General features: G+C 37.8%; 1 protein-coding gene across 7 annotated transcripts in view; it reads right to left on the minus strand.

Moving 5' to 3' along the window:
• NOL4 (nucleolar protein 4) overlaps positions 1-22,555 on the minus strand; it is a 313,852-nt gene that overhangs the window by 189,704 nt on the left and 101,593 nt on the right. For all 7 annotated transcript variants that reach the window (XM_056138036.1, XM_056138035.1, XM_056138034.1 and 4 more), the window contains one exon: positions 20,897-21,029. In XM_056138036.1, coding sequence (XP_055994011.1) covers positions 20,897-21,029 — 133 coding nt within the window. The remainder of the gene's footprint in view (positions 1-20,896; positions 21,030-22,555) is intronic.

A 22,555-nucleotide genomic window follows, 5' to 3' on the forward strand; every position in this document is an offset into this window, starting at 1 on the left:
TAAGTCAGCATACATATATAGCATGCTAAATCATCACTTCAGGTTTGAACTATGGCAAAGTATGAACGCATATTTAAAGATAGTTTCCAGATCCTGACTGTGTACAAATCTAGTTTCTTCACCTTAGCCAGTTTTCCCACTTCAAAGTCCTCACCAATACAAAAACAACAATAAAAATACTTTCTACCTCCATACCATTGTTGTAAAAGTCTAAAAAAACCATTCCCAGGTCAAAGTAAGCAACAAAAATATTGACTTTTTGTTATCATCTACTCCCACCATTTCTTGGAAATACTTAAAACAATAATTTTATTTCAATGGTTCAATCCTGATTTTAAATGTTTTTCATCAGTTCTAATACAGAATTTTGCACATGACATCTTCAACTTACTGCTGATATTGCTGGCATGATTAAGCACACTTTCACTGAAAACAATTTAGTATTTCATCACCTGGATTTAGTGTACCAGACTCTCCTTAGTGTACCAGACTCTCCTTATGCCTATACTGCTGATTTGACATTCCTTTTTTTTTTTTTTTTTTTTTTTTTTGCAGGGGAGAGCACGTATTCCACCTGGAATTACTCAGGGATTATTCCTAATTCCATACTCAGAGACTGTTCAGGGTGTTATACAAGGTGGCCGACTCCTCAGAGCTTACAGGAAAGTCAGGTATGAGCCAGCGGTGATGGGGCAACTGCAGTCTCATGGGAAGGGGGGCAGTACCAGCTCATCCTTCATACCCTACCAAGGTCACGAGTTGCCCCCCACGAGTGGCTCTCTGGCACGGCCATCGCTCCAGAGGCAAAAGGACTTAGTCCTGAGCCTGGCAGCTTGCGGCAGAAAAGTGAATGGACCATGCGTTAAACTACGCTGCCATGCCTCCCCGGGAGGGAAAGGGTGTTGCTCCCTTCCTCCTTTTTTCCCCCCAGCAGCAAGGTGGCTGCCGCCTCAGAGCTTATAGGAAAGCCAGGTATGAGCCAGCGGTGAAGGGACAACTGCAGTCTTATGGGGAGGGGGGTGGTACCGGCTCGTCGTTCACACCCTACCGAGGTCATGCGTTGCCCCCCATAAGTGGCTACAGCACAGCCTAACACCAGATGCACAGAAACCAATCTTGTAATTATCTGGCTCTTTGCAGAAATCCAAAATCATTATATGATTCTCATAACCAGCTATAGAAAACAAAGTATTTCACAATGCCTTTTCAGCAATTCTGATTGTTGGGAGGGGGAATTCTAAGCAATAATGGTGCATCTTTTGTCAAAATAATGAATGTAATAAATGTAGAGAAAAGTTAAGTAGAAATCATCTGCCTCACAGGCATTGGGAGGGGTGGGAGGGGGGTATATTGGGGTTCTTGGTGGTGAAAAATGAGTATTGGTGAAGGGAAAGGTGTTTGATCTTTGTATGAGCGAGAATTAAACCTAAATACTTTGTAACTTTCCCCACAGTGATTCAATAGATAAATATAAGAAGAAAAAATAAATAAATAAAATTATGAAAAAAAAACAAAAAAATTACATTGTGACAATACCCTGAAACCTTTTGTTTAGTGTATTTTCTAAGAAAAGTTATGGAAGGTTCATGGCCAAAAGACAATGACTCAGGACAATTCTTACAGTCAAGACTGAAGAAAAGAAAAAAAATTATGCTTTTTTGCTAATTACACTTATTGTTTAAATGCTCCTTGCAGGTGTATCTTGGAACAAAATGGTTCTTTGAAAATGGGAAGTGATCTCTAAGAGAAGAAAGGAGTTTCCATCATTCCTGAATCCTCTCTAGTTTAATTAAGTCAGGTTATAGATAAATAGGAAGTGGTGGAGTCTCATTTATATTTTTAAAGTATATTTCACGATAAAAACAATAGAAAATATTTTTAAAATAATCCTAAAATATACTCAGTGTATAGGAGCTGGACTAAATCCTAAAAGGTATCTAAATTTTTCATTCACAATGGAGCAGGGATCACCAAAAGATGTTAATAATTCTTAAATAAACCTTCAAAATTAGTTCCCAACAGAAACAGTTTAAGATCTAAAATTGAGTTCTTTCATGTGATCTTTCTAAAATGACTTCAACTTCGTACCTCAAAGCTACTGAATTGTTCCATTGGGAAGCAGAATGGTCAACCCAGCATATGCATCAGGAACCACACTGTAAGGGCAGACTATATATTTCGGGGCAAGAAAATGAACTATGTATCAAATTCTTGTCAAGAAGATCATGAAGAAGGGCTGAGTGCACTTTCAGAATCAAGCAGGGGAAAAAAATTCAAGCACTATTCAGTTCAAAAACAGTATTCTATTATATGCCAAATATTGTGCTGTGCTCCGGAAGCAATGTGCAGAGATGCATAAAATACACTTTGTTTCCTTCCTCCAGGAACTTGTTAAGAATAGAATGATTTAAAAAATTGTTCTATAAATTTTTTATAAATATAATAAAAAATTTTAACTGTTTTCTTTAATATCATCTGATTGTTCTTTTCTTTTATTAATCCGCCATCAAGTTATGATCACTGTAAACCTAAGAAATAAGTAATTTTGTGGTCAACCTGAGTCCTGTTTTGTACTTATTCTATCACTAAAACAAGTCTTAAATACCACCAGCTTCAATGTTTCATTCAATGCTGTTATTATTTTCATATAAGAATAAAACTTTGTCTTTTTTTTTTCTGTAAAGTCATTTCTAGCTGACCCACATTAGCAACAAAAATGTTGTCAAGGAAACTCACTGTGATATTTTCTCTAACAGTGAAAGTTTGTAAAGGCCAGGCAGGTGATAGAAATAAGAAACAAAAATTAAAAGATAATTATTCAAGACTCGAATTGAAAATCCTAGTAATCTTGATTCTATACTATAGTGTGGTACATGAATTCATCTTTAAACAAAGGTCTATATATTAACATCTCTCCTGTGTTATATGTATTCTTGAAATTTACTATCTTATTGGACAGATAAAACTCAGTATTTGAGCATCTGCTTATTGATTAAAATGGAGTTTTGGCATCTCTTACATATGCTGAAACACTGACATTGGCTCCAGGTCATCATTTATAGACCAGTGAACACTGACATGAAAACAATAACAAACCACAAGAGCAATACTGCAAAGAATTAACCTAGAAGTAAGATTCCAAATTAATCTGACATTGTTCACTGATCAGATTAGACTCCCCAAGGTAGGCTTGGATTCTAACCAGCATTTCCTAATTTACCAGAGTCTCAGCACTCAACAAAACTGTGTTGATCTCTGGAGTGTGCCACTTCAGACTGAAATCTCTAAGCTATATTTTTTAACAAATATTCGTTTATATTAAAAAATATGGGTAAGTATCAAAAGACAGTATTTTAATTTAAGAGATTAATCTTTCAAATAATATCATGCCAAATGCAAGAAGAAAATATTTCCTAACAAAGCTTTCAATATATACATAATTAAGCATTTTTTATTCCATTCTAACCCATTTTTATTTGCTCTGATTTGAGTTTGGGGGCTCCATCCAGTTGTGCTCAGAGAACCTGATATGCTCTGGAAACCAAATGCCACAGCAGGATCAAACCAAGTTGTTCGCCTGCAAGGCAAGCACCTCAACACATGTACTACTTGTTGGTTGTATAGAAGCCAAATTGCTATTTCTTTTTATGCTTTTGAAAATAATGAATTACTGCTTGATAATAATTACAAATGGGCTGGAGCGATAGCACAGCGGTAGGGTGTTTGCCTTGCACGCAGCCACCATGGCCGACCGGAGTTCGATTCCTCCGCCCCTCTCAGAGAGCCCGGCAAGCTACCGAGAGAGTATCTCGCCCGCACGGCAGAGCCTGGCAAGCTCCCCGTGACGTATTCGATATGCCAAACACAGTAACAACAAAGTCTCCAATGGAGACGTTACTGGGCCCGCTCGAGCAAATCGACGATCAACGGGAGGGCCTTTACCTTTACCTTTACCAATAATTACAAATGATTACATTCTCTCTCTGAAGCACACATATACACAAATACATAATTTAAAATTTTTGCCATCAAAATTTTCTACTTTATAATAATGTTCCATGTTTTCTTATATTATTTGCAGTACTTTATATTTTTGAAAATTATTTATAGAGAAACTCCCATGAAGACAATGAGTCTCAGCAACTTAACAATCTCAAACCAGAACAATTAAATCCATCATGTAAATTTTAATATCTAGTTTTAGAATAACTATAAAATTAAGCAAAAGCAGCACCATTGTATCAGATATTTAAGTTCAAAAGTGTAAGCAACTTAAAAATGGAGAACAAGGGCTGGAGCAATAGCACAGAGGCCTTGCATGTGGCTGTCCCTGGTTCAATTCCCAGCATCCCATATGGTCCCCTGAGCACCACCAGGAGTAATTCCTGAGTGCAGAGCCAGAAGTAATCCCTGTGCATTGCCAGGTGTGACCCAAAAAAGAAAAAAAAATTGGATAAGAATAATGCCTCTGAGAATCTACTCACTCTTCCAGGTCAAATACCATATATAAGAAAATTCTTTTTGTTCTACTATTTTTGCTTTATGTAAAATTTGTCAATGATAAAATAACTATACAAATAAAATCTGTAAATAATTGAAAGTTATATACAAAAACCAACATAACCTAAGTGGACGTAGTCTGCAGTCTTTAAAAAATTAATAGCTTTTCCAATTAAAATTCAACATCACAAAAATTAATCACCAAATTTTAATTTCCTATTGAGTATGTTGTTTTGTTTCATTTTTATAAAGGCATAGTTATTAGATTGTGTGGCTAAACGGTGTTTAGTAGTTGCTTTAACTGTTGGCTTGCATACTTTGATAATTACATGAAACTATCCTACTCAGTTTATTTAAACACAATTTTAGCCACAAATGCAGTTTACTGAAATTTTATTCACTTATACCTAAAAGAATATTTTGCATGTGTGTATGAGTGTTCTTACATCCAATATGTACAATATTTAGATAAATAAAACTGCAACAAGGCAATAAAATTTATTAATCTAGTTGAAGGGTCATGTTTAAAAGAATTACAAGAACTTCAGTCAAGAGCAGTTGTTAAAATAGTATTAAATGAAACCTATACTACCTTCCTTCTAAATCCTCCCTCGGGATTTTCTAACCAAAAAGCCTTTTTTGAGCATAAACTATATCCACAAGACTCAATAGCACATAGACAGCTGCCATTTTTAATGCTCTAAAACTGATATGTAATAGAGAATTATCTTTCAAAGTATAATGTAAATAGAAATGATTAAACTGTTGCCATTTGCTACCGGTTTTTACCTGAGATAAGCAACTTGGTCAAGCACTGCTAAAAAACATCTCAGATTTATTAGAAAGTCTTCTTTGAATTATTTTTATCATGTGCATTTGGAAAACCTTTTTAATATTGCCAATTTTACATGACCTTCTCATTCATTACACCTTACCTTTTTTTCTGAGCTATACCCAGCAGTACTTAGGACTTCCTCCACACTCTGTGCTCGTGGATCACTTCTGTCAGTACTGTCAGTGCTTATGGGACAAGATGTGCTGCCAGGGTTCAAACCACAGTTGGCTACATACATAAGAGCAGTCCTACTTCCTGTATTATCACTCTGGATCACATCCTAAAGTCACTTCCTAAAGTTACTTTTTAGTTACAACCCCGTATGGGGTCATATAACTGAATTTGGGTGTTGCAAAATTTTTTGTTAATTTATGACATAATTAAATGTTGTATATGTATTATTACTTTATATACCTAGAGTCGTTTAAAATTTCCCATATGAAAAGGGGTCATGAGTAAAAATAATAAGGGGTAGCAATTCAACCTAGCTTCAGATAAAGAATCTATTGAGGGGCTGGAGCAATAGCACAGGGTTAGGGCATTTGCCTTGCATGCAGCCGATCCGAGTTTGATTCCCAGTACCCCATATGGTCCCCTGAGCACTGCCAGTATTAACTCCTAAGTGCAGAGCACCACAGGAATGCAGAGCATTTCTGTGCATCACTGGGTGTGACCCCAAAAAAAGAGAATCTATTACTCGCTGCTCCTGCCCCGCTCCCTCCCAAAACAATTGTCTTAGGCATCTCATCTGATGTGTTTCCATGACTATAGATTTTTATGCATTCCAAGTAATAGTTGAGGTTATCAATTCACAATACAATATAAATCACAACAAAAAAATCATATTAGCACTACTATATCTCTTTATCTACTTGTTTCTCACACAACATGTATAACCCATGTTTTCACTTAAAACAGAGCTACGGTCATTTTACAAGTGTACGAATCAAGATATACACAATGTACTTATGTATGCATCATAGTTATATGACATAGAAATATTTTCACATTAAAAAACATTTGTTTCCATATCCATGTCCTGTATTGTTGTTTCAGAGGTAGATATATTATGCATAGTCAATATGAAAACTTCATTGTGGTTCAACTATTACATCATTTTTATGCTTATAACCTCATTACCTGGTTTATTCTATAGTTTGGTGCATGTTTGTTCATTGATTAATAAATGTTGAGTCAGCTCATACTGACATTTGCTCAGTACACCCAAAGAGGGAATCACTGTCACCGTCCTCCCATTGTTCATCGATTTTCTTGAGCAGGCCCAGTAATGTCTCCATCCTGAGATTTGTTGTTACTGTGTTTGGCATATTGAATATGTCACAGGGAGCTTGCCAGGCTTTGCCGTGGGGGCAAGATACTCTGGGTAGCTTGCTGGGCTCTCCGAGAGGGGCGGAGGAATCAAACTTGGCTCAGCCATGTTGGCTGTGTGCAAGGCAAATGCCCTACCCACTGTGCTATATCGCTCCAGCCCAAGAGGGAATATTTACCTTATTTTCTTTTTTTGCACATAACCCACAAATACGCCTATTTTTGTTGAGCTACACTATATATCTTGAGCCAGAGCGATAGCATAGTGGGTAGGGCGTTTTCCTTGCATGCAGCCTACCTGGGTTCAATCCTCCGCTCCTCTGAGGGAGCCCAGAAAGCTACTGAGAGTATTCCGCCCACACAGCAAAGCCCGCACTACCCATGACGTATTCCATATGCCAAAAACAGTAAGAAGTCTCACAATGGAGACGTTACTCAAGAAAATTGATGAACAATGGGAAGACAGTGCTACAGTGCTACACAGCAAAGATTCCCATAACAGAAACCAAACAGGCTCAGCGAAACTTGGAAACTTATTTCCAAAATACAGGCATGCTTTTTCAGTGTATTTCTGTTTTTGTTTGCTTGTTTTGTTTTGGGGTCACACCAATAATGTTTCTAAATATTGGAAAGTGTCTTTTGTACTTAGAAATTGAGAGCCAAAATTTTTAAGGAAAAGTTCTGATTTTACTGAAATATATCTCAAATTATCTGAATACAAAATATTCACTTATATGTAATCAATCATTTTTATAAAATAATATTTAAATTACCAGACTTTTTGCAGTAAGAGTTGAAGTTCTTGAAGCTTTATTATGATTAAATATTACTGTATAAGAGAAACATTTACACACTCAATAGTTTAATATTGCTATGCAAGTTAGTCCTGAGTTCCAATTTTTTCTTGTTTATTCAAAATGGCTTGACAATTTAAATATAAAAATGTTTAAATAATATGATTTATGCATAAATAGAAATATTTTAAATTCTGCAAATAGAAAGTACATTTTGACTGCTAGTAAACACATCTATAAATAAAATTTGTCCTGAATGCATTTTTTCAAATATACTCTAAATAAATTTTCATAAACTGAGAATTATTAACTCAAGTATTTCTCTGTCTTCTATTGTTTGTAGATATCAGCATTTGCTTTTGCTTGATACATACACTGAATCCTTAATGCCGCTACATAAGCAATACATAAGCAAGTTAGTATAACGATTAATTAAGAGACTGCACACCACCAAGAAAACAAAAGTCAAAATGTCTTTCTGCATTACCCATTGGATTAAAAGGTAATCAAGAAGTGCTGAAAACACTTTCCTAAGAGCTATATACTCTGCTATATCATGTCCAAAATTATATAAAGTGAAGCAAAACAATTTGCATATGTATATATGTATTTATATATACATATATATATATATATATCACTTTATTCAAACCTTCCTCCAAAACTAAGCTGATGTGCAGTTTCAGAGTTTACTTCAAATTCTGATGATCTTAAAAGGCAGAAAGGGAAATAAAAGAATTTGTTTTGACTTAAAAATTTAAAAATCTCTTAGTGATTATAATAATACTTAAATAAAGCACAAATATTTCCTTACAAAATGGTCACAATTATTAATATGGTACTAACTCTAACAGCATACAAAATGGTTCTTAGAAAAGTAGTCCCCTGGCACACAGCAGTGAAGAAAACTGACTGACAGGCTCCACAAATCCTGGAGAATTTTCCGGGCCCCATACTGAGCCAGTATCACTAGAAGTTCCCAGATGGGATAGTGCTGTCTCCCTACCTTCTCCAGATGGAATCCTGGCAACCATGAGCTTCTACAAGTATGGCTCTGGTATGCGGGCACCAGGATTATTCTTCCAAACTGCATGGGGATGCTGGGCCAGGCAGTTCCACCCCGGCTTCCAGTCAGCCCCTGATCCTGGAAGTCACACCCACACCGCCCCCAGTGCCATCTTTCAGCACACAGCAAGGAAGAAAACTGGCTGACGGGCTACACAACTCCCAGAGATTTCTCTAGGCCCCATACTGAGCCAATATCACTGGGAGGTCCCAGATGGGGTAGGTTCTGTCTTGCCACCTTCTCCAGATGGAATCCCAGCGACCATGAGCTTCTATAAGCATGTCTCCAGTATGTGGGCACCAGGACTATTCTTCTGAACCACGTGGCCGCTTAGGCAGCCGTATGACATTTCCTGATGTGCAAAGTGAGCAATGGAAATTAAATGATCTAGCGTCGGTCCCTGGAAGGCAGACTTAAATGGTGGTGGGAAAAATCTGAGCAAATTATAATGGCCAACTGAAATGCACCTGGACTATACATTTAACTACAGTGCTATGCTGCTCTGGGAGGGAAAGGGTGCTTGTCCCTTTGCATGTCCCCCATTGTGGCAGCAACATGGTGGCTTCCATCTTTTAAAGCCTAATGGATAGTCAAGTATGACACTGCATTGACAAGGCATGTAGGGCCTCGTGGGATGGAGGGTGGAACTGACACTGCTCCCCACCTTGACAAGACCTGGAGTTGCCACCCACAAACGCCTCCTCAGGTTCTTGAATGACCATGATACCAGGCACACAAACCTATCTCAGAACCCAGGGACTTTTGGCAGTAATCCTTCTAGGCTTATTACTAAAATACCAGAAATCCAAAATCATGTGGCCACTATAGCGGCCACACAACATCATATGCTCTTCATAATCAACAATAGAAAACAAATTATCTAGTGATGTCTTTTTGGCAGGTCTAAATGTTGGGGAAAATTCCAAATAATGATGTTGGGTCTTTTGTTGTAATATTGAATGTGATCTATGTAGAGAGAGACAGTAAAGTGGAAATCTGCGACACAGGCGGGGGGGAGGGGTGGTTGAAAGGGAGGGTTATCCTGGGGTTCTTGGTGGTGGAAGGGTGTTTGATCATTGTTATGACCAACCAAGACTTAAACTGTAAGGCTTTGTGACTGTTCTCACAGTGATTCAATAAATAAAACAACAAAAAAAGAATGCATGCAGATGTCTCCTTAGACTTTATTAGCAGATGAGTATTGAAAGTAATAAAGCTATACTGCTTTTAATAAATTCTGACTTCCACAATTCAAAAAAAAGTAGTCCTGTAGTTAATAAATTTGTATTTTGTTGAAATTAAAATTCTAAGTCTTGGTTTGGCTAGACATCCTCAGGAAAGATAACCCAAATGAATATATCAGTTGTTTCAAGAATATATAAATCATAAAAAAATAAATAATCAATTTAAAAAGAAAGTATACTTCCATGAGCTAATTCAGTCTCCTACAAATTTCGTGTGGTTCTGGGATTCAAAGGATAAGTGACATTTCTGCTTAACACATTGAAATGCATGGAAAAATGAGAAGTGTAATTACCAAAGGACAAATACTTAATGACTGAAGACTTTTTAGGTCTCTGATCTAAGAATTTTACTATCAAAAACTTTGCATAAGAGAGTCATATCTTAATCAAAACCAAAATTTCAATGATACGTTTTTAAGAAAAAGAAAATGATAATACCTTTACTTTTAATTTAAAAGCATTATTAAAAGGTAAAGGTAAAGGCCCTCCCGTTGTTCATCGATTTGCTGGAGCGAGCCCAGTAACGTCTCCATTGGACACTTTGTTGTTACTGTGTTTGGCATATCGAATACGTCATGGGGAGCTTGCCAGGCTCTGCCGTGAAAAGCATTATTATAGTCTTAATATTTAATTAGCTTAATATATTTTACTTATAAATAGGTTAAAATGGTTAAAAGGTAAAATTTTTCAGTAACAAAAATTATGTTAATGATGTATATTTTATATTTAAAACTAAAAGGAATACTAAAATTTTTCATCACAAGGAAACATATTATACCTATATGTACCAATTAATGTTGACAACACTGATCATTTTGCAATAAAAACAGCGAATGATTACTTGATATGATAAACACTAAAACTAACATAACAGCATATATCAATAACTTTCAAAAATAAGGGTAAGATATTTCTTACACAAAAACTCAGTTACTGATTTTAAAACTGCATTTTTTCAACATTTGGGAAAATTTACAAACTTAAGCCAAAATCTTGACTATATGAATCATAAAATTCACTTTACAAAATTCTTTATTCTTTTTTTCTCTCCTTAGTTTTACCTAATTATGGTAGTTATGTGACTGACAAGACATTTCCATTTTTTCCCCTTTCCCCAATAATTTAATATATAGATACAACCAAAATGGTATACATTTTATAGTCTTTTAACTTCAATAATGAGTAGATTTCAAATATTTATAGTAAGATAAAAGTTATGAAAACATTTTTCTCAATTTTAGATAGTGTTCAATAAAGTCATTATTATACATACCTGTATTATTTTTAAGGAGGAATAATAAAAATCACAATGTGCTATTTCAGTGTCTTTACAAGATATATTAAACCAGTCATTTGTTGTTAAAACAATTTTAAAAAATTATTTTAACCATTTAATTCTTTACACTATCTTTGTAACTCAGTTTTTCTATAATATTTCCTAAAAATTCAGAAACATACACTACACAGCTACAGAAAACATAACTATAAAATAAAGCTTCTGGAACTTATGCTGTGAGAGACAACAGTTACCATTCACATTTAAGTTATAAGTTATAAGTATTATATAATTTTAAATTAACATTAATTAAAATTAGTCCCTAGGCTTTATTAATCTTATTTAAGTCACACTTGAAGCCACAACATGTCTAGAGACTACCAACTCCACAGTGCACATACAGAACTTTTCCATTATCTCAAGGTGGCCCTTCCTAGACCTTTCCCTAACTTCTCCTGATGGAGTTCTTCAATCATTCTCCATATTAGAGTTGCACATGCCCTGTTCTACCTCACTAGTGGTTTTCACCATGAGCAAATGTCACCAACAGGGCATGTGCAATGTCTGGAGGCACTCTAAGTTGTGGCACTAAACTAAGGGAGTCAGTACCCATATACTGTTGGTGTACAATGGTTTCCCAGACTGAGAAACCCTGTACTACTGTAGAGGGAAGCTGAACTGGGCTCTTTAAGTCAAATTGGGTTGTTTAAGTCAAATTGGTTTTGCTACATTTTAAATACTCACATTCTGACTATTCATAGAGATTTAGCCACATCACCCCCAAGAAAGCAATCCACACCTAGATGCTAAGCATTCGGAGCACCCACAGTCTCTAATTTGAGAGCTCTCATTACAAACTAAATTTCACCTCTATACGTTTTTAGTTTTAGAGATTTGAAAACCTGAGTTACTTTTAAGAAAGAGTGAATAGTGTCATGAAAACTTTTGAAATTTTCTTTATTATTGTATATTAAATGAAGAGAAAATACTGTGGGTAAGATAACTTGCCTTGTAGGGAGTCAACCCCATTTTGATTCCTAGCACTCTACCTGATAGCCTGGATATCGCCAGAAGAGATCTCTGAGCACAGTGCCAAAAGTGTGGCCCAAATGATCCCCTTCCCCCAAAAAAGACTCAAGTGAGGAATCAGTTTTTGCTTGCCATTATATATACATTCTTCAGTGCATATAAAAATCCAAAATAGTGTAATGGATGCTATTTTCACAGGATAATGACAAAAATTTAAGTATATCTATATACTTATATATGTGTGTGTCTAAGAAAATATAATAACACAGCAATGATTAGTATGAGTGACTACCCCATGAAGAGCCAAAACAATCCTAAGAAAACGAGAAAATTGGAGGCTGCTCTCTCCCCAGTTTCAAACTGTAGTATAAAGCTATAGTTACCAAAACAGCACGGTAGTAAAAAAAAGTATGGCATTGGATGAGGACAGTCTCTGAAATTTGAGGAATATAATGGAGTTCAGAGATCCTCAAACATATACACTCAAGTCTTCAATAAAGTCAGGAAACGTATGAAAAGCGAAGAAATTCTCTTCATAAACCTGTGCTAGAAAAACTGATTGCACACATGCAAAAATATGAATTCATACCCCATTTACCACCATGCACAAAAGTCAAATGAAAATAGATTAAAAATTTCCTATCAGTCTTGAATATAAATTATATTGTAGAAAACATGGAATACTTAACTATTGAATCTAGAGAGAAATTTTCAGTGATTCAATACCATTAGCCAAGCAAACAAAAGCAAAGAGAAGCAAATGGAACTATACCAAACTAAGCCTCTGCACTGGAGCAATAGTACAGCAGGTAGAGTGCTTGGCTTGCATGTGGCTGACCCAGGTTTGATCCCTGCAACCCCATATGGTCCCCCAATCCATGCCAGAAGTGATCAGGAGCCGAGAGCCAAGAGTAAGCCCTGAGTACCACAAGGTGTTGTCCAAAAATAAAACAAACAAACAAAAACATAAGCTTTTACAAAGAAACAATGACCAGAAGTAAATTCATAGGCTGGGAGAGGATATTTGTCCACCACTCATCCATAAAGGGTTAATTATATATATATATGTATATATATATATATATATATATATACACACACATACATAGTATTGGTAGAATTTTACAAAATAAAAGCCAACTTCATCAAAAAATAAGGAGGTGAGATAAAGATATAAACTTTCTCAAAGAGGATATGCATCAATTTTAAGCAGGAAAACAAAAATCAAATCTACAATTAAATATCATCTCACATCAATGAGACTGGCACTTGTTACAAAGAACAAAAACAACCAGTGTTGGTGTGGTTGTGGAGAAAAAAAACTACTAGTGGGAATGTTGAGTAGTCTCACCCCTTTGGAAAATAATATGGATACTTATAAAAACACTAGGAATTAAGTTTCCATAAGATCTGGTAATTTCACTTCTTGGCTACTACCCCAAGGGACCAAAAATTTTATTCAGAAATTTGCAACCCTATGTTTATTGCAGCACATGCAGACTATTCAGTCTGGGAAAAGACCAATATCTAAGAATAGATGACTGGATAAAGAAACGATGGCACACATACACAATGGAGTATTAGTTCACTGTAAGAAAAGATGAGATAATGTAATTTGTGGCTACATGGATGAGTCTGGAAAGTATGATGTTAATGAAGTTAGTCAGAGGAAGAGGAAAAGACACTGAATGTTCTCTCTCATTCATGGAATATAAAGAAACATGATTTGTGTAGGGGAAAACATGCAAAAAAGAGAAAACAGAAACCGAGAATTGGTTTCCTTAAGAAGCTCACCCCAGGAGAATATAAAAGAGGAGGAATAAATGAGGACACATAGATGATGGTACAGGGAGGTGGACACTCCAGCAGAGGGTGTGATGCTAGAATTTTTTAAATTTTTTTTATTGAGCCACCATGAGTTACAGTTACAAAGCTTTCATGATTGAGTTTCAGTCATACAATGATCCAACACCCATCCCTTCAACAGTCCACATTTTCCACCACCAATGTTCCCAGTATCCCTCCCACCACCCCCACCCCATCCCACTCCTGACTATAGCAGGAACTTTCCTTCTTTCTCTCTCTCTCTCCTTTTGGGCATTATGGTTTGGAATAAAGATACTGAGAGACCATCATGTTGGATTCTTATTCTACTTTCAATGTGCTGGAATTTTTTATGTATGAAATCATACCAATCACAGCTTTGTAACCATGCTACTCAAAATAAAATGTGAAAAAGAAGAAAGAAAGAAAAAAAAGCTTCTCAGAGAGAATTTTCAGAGGAAAAAGGAGAAAAGAAAGAAGAAAAAGAAAGGTAAAAACATGGTAAATAATGATTGTGTTCAAATTACAATTTAATTATTTCAATAATTTAAGATTATCTTAACTACACAACAGGAAAAAATTAAAAGCACAAGATACATTAATTCATATGATGTTTGCATTCTAAAGGAAAAAAAAACAGCTAATAAGAAAATGAACAACGGGAGGACAGTGACAGTGACAGTAGTGACAAGCCCTCTGAGGAGTGTTAAAACTAAGTTAGCAGATAGATAAGGGAGTATTTTAAGCTAAGGAAAAGTATCTGAGGGGCTGGAACAATGGTAGTACAGCGGAGAGGACATTTGCTCTGCATGACGCCAACCCGGGTTCAATCCCCAATATCCCATACGGTCCCTTGAGCACCACCAGGAGTGATCCCTGAATGCAGAGCTAGGAGTAACCCCTGAGCATCACTGGTGTGACCCAAAAAAGAAAAAAAGAAAAGAAAAGAGAAAGTATCAGAGTCTGGAGAAGTCAATTTGGAATTCTCCAGGGCACAGAAGTCACTGAAAACTCCATGATTTATGTGATCACAGTGAGTGAAAAGGAGAGTACTCCAATATACATAGAACAGTTCACTGAAATGGAGTCTACACAGATAAAAGAAAAATCTACCAAGAAGAAAAGGCATACTGTTCAATATCAACGACAACATGAAAACTGCTGGTGTATTGTTCTCGAGACACAGTGCAGGGGTTAAGGTGTTTGCTTCCATTTCCACTTCCTGTTGACCTTTGTCTGAATTCCCAGCACTGCTTGTGGTCCCAATGCACTTTCAGAAGTCACTTGTGAGCACAAAGCCAGTAACAACCCAGTTAGATGTGGTCTAAGCCTCTTCCCTATCCTGTTACCTCATTTCCTGCAACAAATGGTAGTAAGGGTAGACGAGATAGTTTAAAGGAATGAGTTCCCAACTATACATGTGCCACGCCCCTATCATTGCCAGTATTGACCCAAGTGGCTCAAGGGAATAGCAGATCTGAGCAGTGAATCCTCAGGCCTGTACAACATCAAATTACCTGAGTACTGCTTGATTGTTCAAGTATTAATCAGAATAGTCAAATTACTGCTTGGAAGGTCCTTTCCCATGGGGGGAAAAAAAATCACTGATGATAAATACACTATCCTTTCCTTATAATTTGTGCCAACAAGACACTGGCATCTTTTAGACTCATTTGAAATGAGAAAAAAAAAAACCCTCTGCCCAGTCACCTTTTTTTCGACGTTTTTTATGCTTAAAAATACTGACTTTTGTGGGTTTTATTTCCAGGGAGGATAAGTGGAGGTGGGGGGCAGAGACTCCCAAGCCATGCTCAGGACACCAAAGAGCCTCTACCTTGTGAGACTCCATCATGCAGACTGAACGGCTCAATGTTCATATTCTGCAGTGCCAGGGACCACCATGCCACTCTGGTGCTACGCAGGAGTTTCTAGGGCTGCACTCAGCAATGGGTCCACATGGAATCAGGAATTAACAAAGTCCCCAACTGTGCATGCACCTCTGACCCCAATGCTGTCTTCCTGGCCCCAAAATAGAAATTTGGTCAACCTTAATGACATAGGAGCAATATTTGGAGGTAGGAAGGAAACAATATTATATTGTACATTTTTAATAGTGTCACAGGAAGCAAGGAAATAATTTCCCCTTATCCACAGTAGCAATTTCCCCTTATCTACACAAAACTGTTAGTTTTAAAAGTTGTTGTAAACTCATAAGTAACATGAATAATAAACTAAGTTGGAAGGAAAAGGATTAGTGACCTCCTTATGCCCTAATTTTCATTCATAATTACCCAGATAAAGTACATTCACTGACATATATCACTTATACTCATAAAGAAAAATTTACAAAGGTAGATTTTAAAGATCTCCGAAAATATTACGCCTAATCCCAAAATACTTTTATTTTTTCAGTGTGAGGAGGGAGAGAAAATGCAAAGATTACCCAAGGCAGGGTTGGAGCGAGATAGCACAGCTGGTAGGGCATTTGCCTTGCACACAGCCAACACGGGTTCGATTCCTCCATGCCTCTCTGAGAACCCGGCAAGCTACTGAGAGTATCCCACCCACACGGCAGAGCCTGGCAAGCTCCCCGTGGCATATTCGAGATGCCAAAAACATTAACAACAAGTCTCACAATGGAGATGTTACTGGTGCCCACTCAAGCAAATCAATGAACAACCGGAGGACAGTGCTACAGTGCTAAGGTAATTTACTACTTTATATATAAATAAAGATGGATTCTAGGACCAGAGTTAATACAGTGAGTAAGGTGCTTGCCCTACCTGCATCTGACCTGGCTTCCATCCCAGCACCCCATATGGTCCCCTAAACCTGCCAGGAATAATCTCTGAGTACAGAGGCAAGCATTACATCCTACACACAACAGGTGTGGCCCCAAATTACAATAAATGAATACAGAAATAAAATTACTTCCACTATATATTTAGTTTTCTTTATATCAAGAACAATGAAATAAGGGGATTTTCCACAGACTTTGTTTTGCACATTAAGAAGTTCAAAATCAATATCATGGAGGTTTTTGCCAACTTTGTCTTCAATGTACATTACGGATTCCGGTCTGATGTTGAGGTCTTTAATCCATTTTTATCTTACTTTTGTACATGGTGTTAGGCAGAGATCTGAGCCCACTTTTTTGCAGGGAGCCGTCCAGTTTTGCCAGCACAATTTGTTAAAGAGGCTTTTCTTGATCCCTTAAACTGTACCTCATGGTGTTTTTTTTTATTTTTATTTTTTTATTTTCTTTTGTTTTTTCTCTAATTTTTTCTTTCCCTTTTATCTCATGGTGTTTCACTAACAAAGATTTTTAAAAAATGTAAATGATGGAGAATGGGCACTGGTGGAGGGATGAGTACTGGATCATTGTATAACTGAAACCCAAGCACAAAAATTTGTAAGTCTACAACTGCACCTCATGGTGTTTCACTAATAAAAATTTAAAAAAAAAGAATTTCAAAATCTGGGGGGCATGGTGCCGCCAGCAGGTCAACCTGTACCTGTGAGGCAAGTGCATCAGCAGCCTGATGGAACCGTCAGATTTCCAGATATCCCAAAATTGCTGCTGTGCCTTTGGCCAGACCCCAAAAATTTGGGGCAAAGTTTACCAAGAAAGTAAGGTATGTGGGAGCCACACCAACAAACCACCTCCGGTTCAGCTATATAATTGAAGGCATGGATTCTGGTTCCTGATTGAACTGCTTAACGGCCATGATCCCAGAGACTCAGAAACAAATCTAGAAACCCAGCGGCTTTGGCCAGAAATGGGTCTGGACCACGCAGTAGGTTACTGTTGCCAGGCCATCCAAGAGGGGAAAGGTTACTGTCCCTCTCACCTGCTCCCCCTAGGCAGCTCAGTGGTGCCATATTCCAGAGGTCACTGGACAGTCAGGTTTGGGCCCTCGGTGACGAGATGTGTGGGGCCTCACGGGATGGGAGTGGAGCTGGCCCTTTCCTCCCCGGCCCAAGGAGACCCTGAGTCACCACCCAAACAGCCTCTCTGGCTCCTGATCAAACTACTTAACTACATTTCTGCTTTTAGCAGAAGTGCATGCAGACCGCGCAGTAGGTTACTGTTGTTGGGTTACCAAAGGGGGGAAAGGGTGCTGTCCCTCCTCCTGCTCCCCTTTGGTGGCCTGGTGGCTGCCATCTTCCAGAGGCCATGGACAATTAGATTTGGGCCCACAGTGACAAGACATGCAGGGCCTCACAGGATGGGGGTGGAGTCAACCCTTTCTTCCCCACCCCAACGAGCCTCGAGTCACTGCCCACAAATGGCCTCTCTGGCTCCTGATCTACATAACAGCCACAATCTCAGAGACTCAGAAACAAATCTCGAAACCCAATGGCTTTTGGCAGAAATGCATCCGGCCACTGCAGTAGGTTACTGGTGCTGGGCCAACCCAGGTGGGAATAGGTTTCGTGCCTTTGCCTGTTCTCCCTGGCAGCCTGGTGGCCGTCATCCTCCAGAGGCCACTGGACAGTCAGGTTTGGGCCCACAGTGACAGGACAAGCAAGCCAGATGAGGATGAAGCCAGCCCTTTCCTCCCCGCTTTGATGAGACCCTGAGTCACCATCCACAAATGGCCTCTCTGGCTCCTGATCAAGCTGCTTAATGGCCATGATCCCAGAGACTTAGAAACAAATCTCAAAACCCAGTAGCTTTTGGCAGAAGTGCATGCAGACCGCGCAGTAGGTTACTGTTGTTGGGTTACCAAAGGGGGGAAAGGGTGTTGTCCCTCCACTTGCTCCCCCTTGGCGGCCTAATGGCCACCATCTTTCAGAGGCCATTAGACAATTAGGTTTGGGCCCACAGCAACAAGACACGTGGGGCCTCACGGGATAGGGGTGGAGCGGCCCTTTCCCCACCCCCCTCCCCCCCCCCCCCGTCCCAATGAGACACTGAGTCACCGCCCATAAATGGCCTCTCCTACTCCTGATCAAGCTACTTAACAGCCACGATCCTAGAGATTCAGAAACAAATCTTGAAATCCAATGGCTTTTGGCAGAAATGCGTCCGGTCCCTGCAGTAGGTTACGATGCTGGGACACCCAGTTGGGAATAGGTTTCCTGCCTTGGCCTGTTCCCCCTAGCAGCCCAGGGCCGCCATCCTCCAGAAGCCAGTCAGGTTTGGGCCCTCAGTGACTAGACATGCGGGGCTTCATGGGATGGGGGTGGAGCTGGCCCTTTCCTCCCCACCCCAACAAGACCATGAGTCACCGCTTGGGGAAGGTATGTATGTTTCATTGTATGACCGAGACTTAAACCCAAAAGCTTTGTAACTGCTCTCACGGTGATTCAATAAATAAAATTATAAAAAAAAAAATGGGGAAAATAAAGGTAAGATGGAGTTCATGCACAATTCAATCAGCCTAATCAGTGGCTGAATAAATAGCAGTACTCCTGCATAAAAAAAAGTTCAAAATCTTACCAAAATTTTATCCAACAAGATATTGCTTATAAAATAGTCCTCTTCTGTTACAACTTCAAGAAAGAACAAAACTGCAAATTTCTCTTTTGATCATTTTTAAACTCTTACTATGACCAGAATGATGGGTCAGGAAGTCAGAAGTCCTATCTTGGCAGTAAAATCACTGACAATGATCTTGCAGAAGGTGTGGTCTTCTTTATAGAACTTATCCAGTTCCATGTAGAACTTCTCAATTTCTTCTTCATTGCAGTTGGATGTTGGTGCATAGACAACAAAGATAGAAACTGCGGGCAATGAGCCACATGTATTTAAGTGAAAGTGTCCTATTCGGTATTTTAGGCATTCAAATGAATCAATGCTCATGGCCAAGTTCATGTTGATGAGGACACCAACACCAATGACCTGAGGCCTTTGTTGTCGCATGTTCCACGGAACAGTTCTCCAGTGTCGTAAGTGTCGTGATGTGATTGATGCCTTCTAGTCTCAGTCAGACCAATGATGTTGTACTTGATCTTCTGTGCTTGCACCATCAGATCCTCAACGGATGCTTCCTAAGCCAGAGTGAGTACGTTGAAAGTACATTCATTTTAGTCCTTCATTTTGGCAGCCTAGTTTGGCCCTGAGATTTTATCAGCTTCTCCTTGTTCATTCTTAATGCTGCCTTATTGGGGACTCTTTCAGGATCAGGGGAATGAGGACCATTATTGTTACTGGTTTTGGCATATTTAATACATAATGGATAGCTTGTCAGGCTCTGCTGTGCAGGCGGGATACTCTCGGTAGCTTGCTGGGCTCTCCAAGAGGGACAAAGTATTATACACAAAGATGAATTCCAGGACCAGAGAGTTGGTACAGTGAGTAAGGTGCTTGCCCTACCTGAATCTGACCTGGCTTCCATCCCCAGCACCGCATATGGTCCTCTAAATCTGGCAGGAGTAATCTCTGAGTGCAGAGGCACGCATTAAGTCCTAAGCACAATAAGTGTGGCCCAAAAACTAAATAAAAAAATGAGGAAATAAAATAACATCCTCTATATATTTAGTTTTCTTTCTATCAAGAACAATGAAATAAGGGGATTTCCCACAGACTCTGCTTTTCACCTTAAGAAGTTCAAGATCTCATCAAAATTCTATCCAGCAAGATATCTCTCATAAAGTAGTCCTCTTCTGTTACAGCTTTAAGAAAGAACAAAACTGTAAATTGCTCTTTTGATCATTTTTAAACTCTTAATATAATCAGAATGATGGGTCAATAAGTCAGAGCTAGAAAACATCATAGAAACTCAAGATCTATAGATAGAACACATTTTAAGTTGAGGGCATTAGCAGATTAGTTTAAATGTTCTCACCAATAATATCATTTGTAACATTATATATAAATCTATGGTCCTTGTTTGAAGAAAATATTTAGATCAAAAAAATGAAACTGATTAGATAACCCAAGTACACATAAAAGTTTCTATAATTTTTTCATTGATACAAGAGGTAGTTGTTATATTTGATTCAAGTTTTTCTTGTTTGCTTTTAGTTACTTGTTCAGTTATGAAGGCTTACCATCTTGCTGGCCATGGAGATTCTGTGGACTTTGCATTCTTTCCTCAAGATTGGAGCTCAGATCAGAGTTCACGGCTGACATCCGTGTTGAATCACTCATATCAAATTCATCACTTTCTATTGAACTTTCATCCTGAAATAGTTTTAAAATATCAAGAATTATTTAAAAAATCTATACATAAAATACATTTTAAAATTACCACTTTTCTATGGGGTTAAATTAGAGTTTGGCCAGAAAGTTTGTATAGAACTCAGGCTGTCACTATCCTCCTGTTGTTCATCGATTTGCTCGAGCGGGCCCAGTAACGTCTCCATTGGAGACTTTGTTGTTACTGTGTTTGGCATAGCGAATACATCACGGGTAGCTTGCCAGGCTCTACTGTGCAGGTGAAATGCTTTCAGTAGCTTGCTGGGCTAAATATGTTAAAATTATGTTAAAATGTTGCACATTAATAGATATTTAAAATAACAAATAAAATCTCTCTCTTCAAGGATATATGAGACTCTTGAAGATTCAATGTGTCTATATACAAACAGGTATAAAAGGTAAAATAATATGCTTGGTAAAAGAATGTAAGTGGAGAATTATCAGGTCTAATAAAAGAATGATTCTATTAGTAAATTCATCTTAAAGATTCAATCACAAAACATCATAAAGAGAAATATATGTTATGATTTAAAGTAAATGATAATGAATAAAATAAAATGAAATAAAATTTTAGAATGGAATAAGAAATAATTGAATATTTATATTGGCATACATGAAATATTCTAACAAGAAATAATCTTACATGACTAGTTTAAAAAAATCTACATTTGTTGAAGAACAAGGTAAACTTCCCAAGCCATTCTTCTCCTACAACTGAGTATAAATTGTACTGAAACCAGAAAAGGGAGCTCTGGGATCCAATTAACCAAAATCAGTTCAACAAATGGTTAAACTGACAACAGGTCAGTTTGCCAAATAACTAATTTAAACCTGACAGGTAAAGGTAAAGGCCCTCCCGTTGATCATCGATTTGCTTGAGCGGGCCCAGTAACGTCTCCATTGGAGACTTTGTTGTTACTGGATTTGGCATATCGAATATGTCACGGGGAGCTTGCCAGGCTCTGCCGTGCGGGCGAGATACTCTCGGTAGCTTGCCGGGCTCTCCGAGAGGGGCGGAGAAATCGAACTCGGGTCGGCCATGTTGGCTGCGTGCAAGGCAAATGCCCTACAGCTGTGCTATCGCTCCAACCCTAAACCTGACAAATATTACATAAACCCAATTAAATTTATCTCACTGGAGCAAATTTCCTAGAAAAATTGATTTTCAAACAAATGGTATAATTATGTACTCAGAAAGATCTGAGAAATATTGTACTATGAATTAAAATCACCAAGATTAGTTATAGCTTGAAAATGCTTTGTTTGATAAATTAGCATTAATATAGGATATGTAAAACTAGTACTTCTATCACAAACACTGTTGCTTGTATTTGTTCACTCTACGAGTTAACTGCCAGGATTTATGCAATTTCACAGATTGAGAAATTGAAACACAGATTAGTCAAATGACTTATTCCAGTCATTTTCACTTATATTAAATTAAATTTCAATTATATATTGATATGAATGCATAGGAAATGACCCAGTCTAGAAACAATCACTTCTTTGAA

This window comes from Sorex fumeus, unplaced genomic scaffold (assembly GCF_029834395.1).
Source record: "Sorex fumeus unplaced genomic scaffold, SorFum_2.1 ptg000128l, whole genome shotgun sequence".
Taxonomy (NCBI): domain Eukaryota; kingdom Metazoa; phylum Chordata; class Mammalia; order Eulipotyphla; family Soricidae; genus Sorex; species Sorex fumeus.